Genomic DNA, 11,499 nt, shown 5'->3' with positions numbered 1-11,499 from the left:
TCTCCAGAGATGGGTAATAATGCATTCCATTTACTACATTACTTTTACTAAAGTAAGTTTTTCAACAAATTTCACTTTTAGGGCTGTTTTAAAAGAGGGTTTGGCTACTTTAGATTTTTCATGTTCTTATGGGTTTATGTTTTTATTGTTTTGTTGTATGTATTCACCTAGTTGCCCAACCAGGTACTTGGGGCTTTTATTTTGAATTCAGACATGCTTCAGGACATCCAGGGGCCTCTCTGGCCATCATGAGGTTTTGTCCATTCATGTCTGCAGCTGGATGCTACTGACCAAAGCCATCTCCAGGTTCCATCTGATTCAGAAATATCAGGATCTTATTTCCTTATGCCAATCCAGAGCAATCATCAAAGAAGCCATAACAATGTGTCATAATCAAATAAAATAGCTTCAAATGTTATTTACATGATTAAAAGTACCTTTGATGAGGACATAGTGCATCATTTGAAGTCGGCAACAATGTGTTTTATCACAAATAATTTGAAGAGAAGTTTCATAGTTACAGATTTGGCGTTTCTATGGGTTGTCTATATCGGGCTGTTTTGATTACACTGGATTTTGTTCCATGCAAAATATAAATTTGAAACATTTTGTTAGATTTGTTACATTTATAGATTTGAAAGATTTTGTTCCATGCAAAATAAACCTGTTTCTTATGTAGTTTTGCATGCTGAATCCAAATATGTTTTCAGAATGTCTGTAACCTGTAGATTTTTTTGTTCCAATAATTAGCATCCAGCAGACTATCCAGTGCAACCTGTCATATGCCCAGCAAATGGTCAGTTACACTGAGCAATTACACTTACATATCACTATGTACAAGGTGGGAAAGCAATTCTGAGTAAAGTGGAGCCCCTCTATATTGCTGGACACTAAAGAGGGATGTTCCTGAGGCCAAATATATGCAAAAATCATACACATTTTAATACTAAGTTTGCAAATATTGTAAGCATAATAACAGCCTTATTTATGAATAAGTAACATGTACTTATTGTAAAATGTAATTGCTCTGTCACTTAAAAACCATACCTGAGTGTAAACATTTGCATTCTGCATAAAAGATACTATAAGATCCACCTATTTTGTTGTCCAGTGTTATTAACAGATCTAATAAAGTAACTAGGTTACTTTCAGTAATCTTTTTACTAGACCTTTCTTACTTTTATTTAAGTAAGAATTTAAATGACTACGTTTACTTCTACTTGAGTAATTATTATTTTAATGTGACAATGCATTTAGTTGAGTAGCTCTTGGCTACTCTACCCACCTTGTATCTCTCAAAAATGTTCTCAATAATGTTCTCAGTAATATCTTGGCTTCAGGCTTACGGCCAGATTTCTGTTGAGCATTAAAAAATAACAGAAAATGACAGAAAGCTGTGTGGTATGTTTCTTATTCACGCAATACCCAGTCTGGACCAAATACAGACCAAATACTAATAATGTACTAATGCTTATTTAATTTTAGATACAGTATGAAATAACACCTTTGCAACTGGATGGACAGACGTAACTTAGGATACACTGAAGTTTCTTTCTCTGTTTCCAACAATTCCAATATCATGTTATAAAGGTAATAAAGTTATCTGTTAAAAAAATGGAATAGCTACATTTATGGGTCAGAGGACAGATGACTTAGCATGGCGCTATTCATTTTAAACCTGTCTGCACCATTCACTGATCTATGTTGAAAACTTGTTCTACACTCTCTTCTAAGAAGGCTTGCTCAAATGAAGACTGTCCAGTTTCATTATGATGTCCTTGCGGATCCTGAATAAACGCAGTCCTCCCTTGCTCGGGTGAGCTGAAGTGTTCTGATGTGCAACTGAGTTGCCAATCACTGTGGTCTTGGACTGTGACCAAGCAGAATGCCATCCCTTAAGCTCAGGAGAATTCACATGCATCAAGCAGGGGGAAATATGCCAAGACTAGCGAACAAAAGATTACTTATGACTGCAGAAAGGTTCATACTGTCCTTCTGAGATATAACTTAACATGTACTTAAAATTGGATAGGTGTACTGGGGAAAAATATTTGAAAAGAGGAAAAGATGAAACATTTTTTAAACTGTCAACAAGCATTAAAAATCTGCATGTCTGAGGTGTGCAAACGTGCACACATACACAAATGCTAGTGATACTTGCGGTATATTAAATAGACTAAAAAGGAGAACGTTTTTTGCCATGCATTTAGTCTCTATGGTGTGTTTTTTTGTTTTAAGTCCTTCATGTGTGTGTGTGTGTGTGAATTGAACAAAAGGTGATTAGTTTCAGGACATTTCATTGTTCCTACTGCAATAAGGACCACCAACCAAACAGATAGAGGAGTGATTGCCTCTGCCTTCCTAAGACAATACATCCACAGAGGTTTCTGGGAGCAACATTTCACACTCAGACAGGTCGTGTTTCTCCACTACAAAAGGTAGCGTGCACACTAAAATTACTCACAAAGAAAATTGTTTCAAGGCAGTGCACAAAGAGGGGAATTAAAACGCAACCACAACAGTTAGCAAATGGAGAATGAGAGAGAGAGAGAGAGAGAGAGAGAGAGAGAGAGAGAGAGAGAAGCCCAGGATGACCTTAGAAGAGTATCTTTTTTTCAATTGCATCTCCTCTCACTTGCAGTGCCAAACGGTGCCCACAGGAGGACAAACACATTGTGAGCCTTAATCCAGTATATTTCTGTGTAATACAGTAATAAGGAGTAGTAAGCGGTAGTAAGTTTAGAAAGGTCAGAGCTTATTGGCAAGTTTTCTTCCACTGTTGTTTGTTTATTTAGCCCCTCCCCAGGTTTAGTTGTAATTGGTGTACAGTTTCTCCCATTTCGTACAACAGCGCCACCAATATGGGAGGGTGATCAGATGAAGGGAAAAGGCTGTGGACCTGATGGAGTCATCCCCGGAGCACTGGAGTCCCGAGTCCAGCCGGGTCTACGGCCTTTTACTGGGTCTTTTCTCTCCTCCCCTTTCTCACCATTTCTGTTTCTGTGCCTATTTGAGGTCCAACCCATCCAGCACTGCTCAACATTGCACTGTTGCACTGAGTGCTCATAGAGTGTTACGTTTCAGCAGGAACAGGCAAGAGGCAGAATGCAAATGCAGGTGGTTTAATAAGTGAGGGTAACAAAATACGGTGGGTAAAATAAACCGAGACAAGGGGAAACACTGAGACTAGAATAATACACAAACGGAAACGCGAGGGCGACGACAATAACGGCGCACGTAACCGAGACACAACAGAACAACCTAACTTGCCAAAATAACGGACAACCTAGGGAACAAAACACAGGGCTTAAATAACCAGAACAATCAGGTAATGAACAGATACAGGTGAACATGGGAACAGCTAAAACTAAAACAAGGAGTGGAATAGAGGAACAGACAGGGAGAAAACAAAATCAAGGAACGGAACGGGGAAGTAAAGGAAAACAGACATGACCGGGAAACCACAGAAACAGTGACGCCAGGAGGGTGTCCATTCGTGACATAGAGATGTCTGCCCAGGTGGTGTATCACATGGGAATGGCATAAATACTTCTGTCCTGTTCTTTTTGCATCTTTGTACAGATGAGTCACAAATCTGCTACACCAACTAGGCGTTTTTTTTTTGTGTGTGTTTTTTTTTTACAGCAATTATGCTACCTTAGAATTCTCTAATTACATTTTTTTTTCTCATGTAATGAAAATGCCTCATATAATGATTGTTTTTTAAAGCACTGGAACCCAGACCCTTTGGCTTTATTCGTTTGGCTTTACCTCAGAACCACCGAGAAACGACTACCCGCTCTTATCGTTTATGATTTCTGATGTCGCAATACGACAGCACATACACAAAAAAAGAATGCTAGAACAGATAGAAGATAAGAGGATGGGATTTTGGATTGGATTTTGGATTCGCAATGCTTAGTGTTTCTATTTATATTGAGATGATTTATAGAAAATAGCACTAATGCATAGATTTATGTCTGTCCAGGTCTAGATTTAGGCGTATGATGCTGCATAATTCCTTGTTGAGTGCGCTGACATTTAGATGACATCACCGTCGGGGTCAGTAAATGAGAGGCAAAGTTTGGCGCATTTAGAACTCGCGGTTTCACACAGTTCCGGTTTATAGGCGGTGTTGTAACGATGAGAATTGCGTCAGCGGAATGGCGGTCCAGCTGGACGTGCACGGGTGGGAAAGGGTTGCAGATACAAAATTGTTACGGCGCCGTATACTGTGACAGACTCTGATCATTCTGTTAGCATTTGATGAGCCACGCTTCAGATTTGATTTTATTGCGGTGCCGTGATGTGTTTCGCCGGTCATAATAGCCCGGTAGGTCATTCGAAAATCAAATTGCCACTTTTAAATTGGACACTAAATAAAAACGGATCACGGCCGCTGCTGCAGCAGAAGGCAAGCGGCACTGACGCACCTTGCACTCTCGACACGTAACGACAGAGGTATTAGCACTGGCAAGATACACAGTTCACTTATTGACCTTAGTGAACCGGTTTTGTCATTCACTTGTTATGGACATGCACCAATGGGAATTAAGTGGGATGGATATTTGACTAACAACAAACAACACGCAGGTCTCTTATGCAAGCTGTAAAGTCACTGAAAGAAAAACAAACAAAAAAAAACACCAAACGTTTCATGTCCCGGGTACTTTAGGGCGACATTTTCCAGTAAGTTCAGTAATCGTCCTGATCATTCGAAAGCACTGAAGGCGTCAACCGATGAGACCGTCTGAGGGCGCACCAATACGCGCCAACACGGAGCCTGAGTGCGTCTGTGTGGGCATTCCTGCAGAAAGGTCTTGAAATACCCAGTATCTTAAAGCAGCTTCGACTCAGAGGTGAGACTCAAACGCGGTCCCTGTGGGTGGCCTGCTTTTGCAAAATAACGCTGTGTAGTGCTACTCACAGCGGTGGCTCTGTGAGCAGAGACGCGCTGAAATCACAAGGGAGACGAATGATGGCGCGATTTATGATGGCGTTGCATAATTGCAGAAACGCACATCTGTTCAGCGGTAACTGTTCAGCGGGGACTACAGTTTTTACAGATTTATTCAGTTATATTATTTCCATAAATATTGCATTTATTTCAAAGGTACTGTACCTACAATCGTGGATAGAATCAGATAAAACGGTATAGATTAATCCTAAATATAAAACAATAAAAACCAAACTAGCTCTGATGGATTGATTCTAAATGCTGTTTGATCAGAATAAGGGTTGAAAGTATGCTTGAGGATGTTATATATGTTTTATATGGTTATGTCATAGTTATCTATATTGTTATTTTAACAACTTGTATTGTTATTACACGATATGTTGTTTAAAAAAGAAATAGAGATTTTCATGAAAATACATATTTTATAGTAAAAAGATCTCGATCCTGTTGTTTTCTTGAACATAGTGTTGTAACTGTTGCTGCCAAGAAAAACAGAACAGCATCCATGTTTTTTAATTTCGAGACATTTTGTGCTAAAAACAATTTTCGTTTTTATTATGGAACTTTTATTGGCGTGAAACCTCTCCTGTTACTACAAGTGAGACACACTGTAAATTATACGTACTGTGGTTTGTGTTTACAAAATTGCATTTCACTTCCCAACATGTCCTTCTCGATGACCTCTAACCTCAACTCAACTCATTATGTGTTTATTAAGATGGCAAAGGCCAGCATATTGAACAAACTCACCAGGAAGGCTGGACAGGTCATTGGGAGCTGTAGTACAGGAGAGGGTGGCTCTGTTGCTGTTAATCATGGATTCTTCCCCTCATTTCCTTCAGGGCTCACAGTTCCAACCGTGGAACATCTTCAGCTACAGGCTGGTCCGGGCGCACTGCAGCAGGGAGTTGTAGAGGTGGTTATCCATCGGCGCCGCTATCAGACCCTTTAGATCATCCAGCTTGTGTCAGAGACGTTTCTAGCACAATTCTTGGAACGTTGTATAGCCACATGAAACACTTCTAAATTCAGACTGTTATTTGTTTGGTACTTCAGGCTACTTTTGTGGCCTTGTAGGGTTTAGTGTCCTCTGTCCTTGATGGGACATCTATGCTGCTGTGACAAATTCATTTGCCTGTGGATCATTTAAAAACTCTATTTAAGACTAGTTTTTATTGTCAACTAAGGGGTGGAATATATTATATACACTGTAGCAAATCACCTTTTTTTACGAATTGTATTGTGGCGGCACTGAGCAGCTATTACCCTTTCAGTGAAGGAAACACACCAAAAGCGAGGTTCTGAAAAGCAGCATATTTCAGATCAATGTACTGTGCTACAGGCCTGCAGTATCGTTTTTAGGAATGTGGTCTCAGGAGCAGTTTCTCTTACTTGGTGTCAAGCACAATACCCTGACCTTTCAGTAGTCTACAGAATAGAACATCGAATGATCATCTTTACTGTACTAGTCTGTGAAGCCACTGAGATATAATATTTTAATAATGAGAGTCAACATTGTCTGACCCTCTTTGGGTACCTAGAACAGCATGTTGGTCGTGGAAATCGTGCTGTATTCACCAGAATAGTGCAAGAACACCATTGAATGGTACTGTGGAATACAAATGGAAGCCTCTCCCACATCCAGCACATACCAAACACAAACACATGAAAGTGGCTGGAGTCTTGCCCCACGCCTGAGCTCCATGTGCTCAGACTCATTGATCAGCCGTGGCCAGCCTGCAGCACACTCTGTTCCCATCTTGGCTTTCAGTAGAGCTCATTAACACTTTCCCCAAACCCTTCGAGTGCTGCTTCACCTCTCTGCACCCTGTTATCCTGGTCCTCACAGAGCAGGTGACAGAAGCACACACACACACACACACACACACACACACACACACACACACACACACACACACACTCACACGCACACACACACACACACACACATACACACACACACTCCCACTCACTCACACTGACACACACACACGCACAAACACATACACGCTCACACTTCTCTGAACTGATGAGGACATTCTTACACCCTCCCCTGCCTGTCTCTGGCACGTACAGAATTCTGTCCTTCTCTGAGAAATTACCCCCCCCACACACAAACACCCCCTCGGTATCTTGCAGGAAACATCCGCGCTCCTGTTACTCGTGTATGCCGTACACCCCGGCAGGATGCTTGCCTGACGTGTGCCAAATGATTCGATTCACGTGGTGTTCATGGAGTCCCTGCAGGACTCTGCATCAAACACTTCTTGGCTCAGGCCACTGTGATGAAAAGCGCCTTTTCCCTTCCGCGGTGGACCTTGTCTCTGCCGTCTGGACCTCGTTCATTTGGAGATGTGTACAGCAGGCTACTTTTTGGTTTGTCTGATGTGGTTAGCCAGCTAACTGCTCATGTTCACATGAGTCAGCGTGCTCCATGCAGAGCAACTGTAGACATGAATTCAGCTCATAAATAAATCCTGCAGCTAAAGATGTTCTTGTCTTGTTGAAAAAGTTGATTATTACTAATTTAAATGCAAGGCTAGTTAATGTTGTACTTTTTTTATTTTTTATTTTTTTACCATGCATAGGTCTCTGAGGTTGCACCAGCCTCGGTGTTCAGAGCTGCAGTTTTCTCAAGGTGATTATTTGACATGTATATTGACAGACCTGCTGGTTCTCCCCAAAGACCAATTCGTCTAGATCTCAACTATGACATCGTGGAGTTGTAAATAAGGCTTCTAGTGATGCGAGGGCCGTACAACACTGGGCTCAGTGAGGCTACAAAGACTGACACAGCAGCCTCGAGCCTGCAGGCTCGGCAAAGGTTTATGGCCACTTCCTGTACATTTCAATCAGCTGATTTACTGCTGAGGATGGGGACAGCACCAACCAGGGAGAAGCCGAGGGCCACCACCCACAAACCGTATCAACCCGCGCTGGCATTTGTGCAAGGACTGTTCGTCTTTTAAGATGGTGCGCAAAAGAAAGCAGCAGCTGCTTCTAGAGAAATCTAGCTGCTTCTAGAGAGTTTATTATTTATTTTCTTCAGAGATGTACGCATATGCACACACATGCGCGCGCACACATACACAGTCACTTTTTATTTACTGAGATTTAAAAAAATGCAAAATAAGCCTTTAATGAGAAAAGTACAATATTTATTTTCATATAATAATGCACCATTTAATGCTGTTGGCATATCAGAGTTCCCGTTATGCCAACAGCATACTGACACGTGACACTGCTGGAAACTGCAGATGTGCAGAACATTAGCACAAAGCAACTGTTTGATCAGTAAAAACATGTAAACTGTAGGCTATGAGTCATATCACTGTTTTTATGTGGCGTTTGAAAATACAAGAAATGCATCACCTATAAACACAGTAAAGCTCATTTACCTTTTATCACAGCCCAGATTTTTTTTTCATACAGAAATGTATATCATGTCGAAATACAGACTACACCCATGTTTTCCTTATATTGGTCCCAGTCGTGTCAGAAGTGCAAACCAGAGACTGCAGAACTGGAAAGCTTTTAACAACCCCGTACAATAAGTGGCCCAGGCAGTGTCTCCACTATTCAGATGGGCTGTAACGAGGGGCAGCTGTAAACCCGTCGCGTTGATGGCTGATATCCTAAATCATGGGTTAATTCATTAGTGCCGCTGCAGGCCCCTCCTGCTGCCGGCAAGCCCATCGGAGCCCCACCATGCAGGCAGAGTGCAGTCACACAGCATAGTCACATATGCCAGGGAGTGTGGGAAGGTAGAAAATCACACGTACTACACAAATGCTCTCTTTCCTAATCATCCAGTCCAATCAAATTTGGGATGGTCTGGTTTTACGTATTTGCGGTGAGACAATACAACGGGTCAAAGGTCTTCATTTCTTCAATTAACTTTGAAGTCAGAGCAGAGTTTGGAAAGAATACGAGAAAAAACTTTGGCACCGTCCACCCTGGCTGCCAGCAGGTCGCTCGTTAGCGCAGGGCATCTTCCTGTGCTGTGGCTGAGGCATGTCCTGGAAGCGCTCTTCGACCGGCAGAATCTGAACCGGCAGACAGGGATCCCACTCCTGAACCTGACACACGGGGATAGCTCCGGAGGGACGGCTCCTGTTGAGCAGATGGAGAGGTTGGAGTGAAGAGAGAGAAGAGGAGCACAAGACATACGCCATCCAGTGTTAGTACAGGCTCAGACTAGTGTGCTGACTGTCATGTGCACCTCATCTCGGATGGTGATGGAGAACTCGTCCAGGCCGTGAACTATGCACCTCAGCTCTGGCTCGGCGGGCCTCTCAGGAACGGGATCTGGTGCTTCTGCACTGATCTGTTTTTCCTCCTTTTTGCCTTCCTCCTCTCCTCCCTCCTCCTCCTCTTCTTCCTCCTCCTCTTCCTCGTCTTCCTCGGTGATGGAGGAGAGGTGGGCGGCGTTGCTGAGCCCGTCGGCGAGGGGCTGGTAGTGGCAGTGGCCTTTGAGCAGCCTGCGCAGGGGGACGAGCGGCACGACGTCGTCGCCCAGCAGCTGCTGCTGCCGATGGCGAAAGTCGCTCTGCCGCTTGAGCCTCTTGAACTCGCTGAAGGCAGACGCTGAGTTCTGGCGCAGGCTGAGGGCGATGGTGCGCACCTTCTCTGCCTTGGCCAGCAGCGCAGCGTGGCAGCGCAGGACCACGGCTTTGTGCTTGACCTGGTGCCGATACACCCAGGCCAGGATCTTCGGCCGGGAAGGGTCTGCCGCGCAGTACGTGATGCGGCTGATTGTGTAGAGGTGGGCGGGGCGCCTGCGCCCGCCCTCTCCTGACCCCGCCCCCATACGGATGCCGTGGGGCCCCACGGTCAGCCTCATCTTGGCGCTGTGCTCCCCATAGTTGCTGGACGCCCAGAGCTTGGCCACAGCCTCCAGTGTGCAGCCCTCGCCCTTGGCCACAACGGTCACCACGCTGCCCAGGTAGCGCACGCTGTGGGCAGGCTCCTCGCGGTTCAGCTCCACCTTGCATCGCCTGCTCTGGAAGACGGCGGCCAGGCATCGGAGGGGCCTCTCAGGGAGCAGGTCGGGGCACGAGCGCAGCAGTGAAGACAGCAATGAGTGGCAGGCAAGGCCCGGCCCCAGGCTCTTGGCCCTGTTCTTGGACTCATCCCCAGCCAACACAAACTTTCTCCTCTTCCAGGGCAGCATGGTACGACCAAAGAGCGGGGGGTGCCCCCTCCGCCCTTGAGGTGCGAGCGAGAGCTGGGGTGGTCTGGGTGGGGGTCCTTCCAGAGCAGGCGTGTGTGCGTATGTGTTCTCATTCGAGGTTGAGCGAAGTTGCTTGGTCACACGCTGGAGAGAGACTGAGAGTACTGAGGCTCAGCTGCTCTGCTCCAAAGCCTTGCTCTCTCTCCATCGCTCCTCCTCCTTCTCCTCCCCCTCTCCTTCTGTCTGCATCACAGAGAAAGAGGAGAGAGAGAGCGAGAGAGAGAGAGAGAGAGTGTTGATCAGGACTGGGCTTCCAGCCCGATCTCTCGGCATCGTTCTCTTAATTCTCTTACTGCCCCTCCTCCACTGCTCCACTGCCGCCCCCCCCAAACACAAATAACACCACACAGCCCACCACCCTCGGATGGCGGTGCATCTCTTTAACCCTGAGGTGCTGATGAAAGAACAGGTAATCATGCTCTTACACTGGGAAGGAGTCTGACAAGTGGGGTGTAAAGTCAACAGGAACAGTTCTGAGTCACAGAAAGCAGCAGCTCATGGTTTCATTTTTTATATCGAACACAATAGATCAAATGTGATGAACGAATAAGGTTATATTTAGGAGAAGTAAAAACGTCTCATTTGTTCCTTTGTTCAGTTTAAATCACTTGCAGGTATTCTACCATAGTTTGTTTATTCAGATTACATAGACATGGAAATGGATACAGCTGATTGTCCTACAGAATGTCCAACTGTAAATCCACATACACGACACCCTGTATAACAACTGAAGCACTAGCCAGAACGTGTTCTGTGTAACTCGGGAACTCCTTTTCCCGACTCTTCCCGGACTGGTGAGCCTGATACAACAGCGGACGGGGACACTTCCGGAACGGAGCGACGCTTCCGTCAGCTGTGGCGATTGAGCTGGAGGACAGAGGCAGTAGACATGTGGTCTCCATCTGATGGAGTGTTTCCCATTTCCCGCTAGTGATTACATATCAGTTATAGGGTGGAAAGAGCTCTCGCAGGTATTGATAGTAGTGATTGCTGACACATAGATGTATTTACACGATGGGAATCAGATTAAACTGTTAATGTTTTTGTGGCATATAGATTGAAGTAGGTAAGCTGTTTATAGAGTATAGCTTAACAGACACAGGTAAATGATCCATGAAAGGATAAAGGCAACCACCTACATTTGTTATGATTTAAATCATGCAAATTATTTTTTAAAAGCTAGAAGTTAGCTTCTTCTAAGAGAAGCTAACTTCGTGCTTTTATATAGCGGTTCTTTGGCTATATTCATCAGGTCAGTTCAAGTACGGCCGGGAAGGTCTGCAGCTTTCAGTGACGACCATCACATCCA

The 11,499-nt window shown here is 44.4% G+C and overlaps 1 protein-coding gene across 2 annotated transcripts; it reads right to left on the bottom strand.

Moving 5' to 3' along the window:
• Positions 1 to 8,093: 8,093 nt before the first annotated feature.
• Positions 8,094 to 10,409, bottom strand: fam43b (family with sequence similarity 43 member B). 2 transcript variants are annotated; one of them, XM_026998685.3, is made up of 2 exons: positions 9,180 to 10,409; positions 8,094 to 9,070 (listed from the first exon to the last, which is right to left on the bottom strand). In XM_026998685.3, exons 1-2 carry the CDS (start codon positions 10,128 to 10,130, stop codon positions 8,936 to 8,938), a joined length of 1,086 nt encoding a protein of 361 aa, XP_026854486.1. In that variant the 5' UTR covers positions 10,131 to 10,409; the 3' UTR covers positions 8,094 to 8,935. The 2 variants fall into 2 exon arrangements, with proteins under 2 accessions (XP_026854486.1, XP_026854487.1); XM_026998686.3 differs by having other exon boundaries at positions 8,928 to 10,407.
• Positions 10,410 to 11,499: the final 1,090 nt, after the last annotated feature.

This window comes from Electrophorus electricus, chromosome 21 (genome assembly GCF_041902795.1).
Source record: "Electrophorus electricus isolate QZ-2024a chromosome 21, ASM4190279v1, whole genome shotgun sequence".
Taxonomy (NCBI): Eukaryota; Metazoa; Chordata; class Actinopteri; order Gymnotiformes; family Gymnotidae; genus Electrophorus; species Electrophorus electricus.
This window is presented reverse-complemented; position numbering and strand designations above follow the sequence as displayed.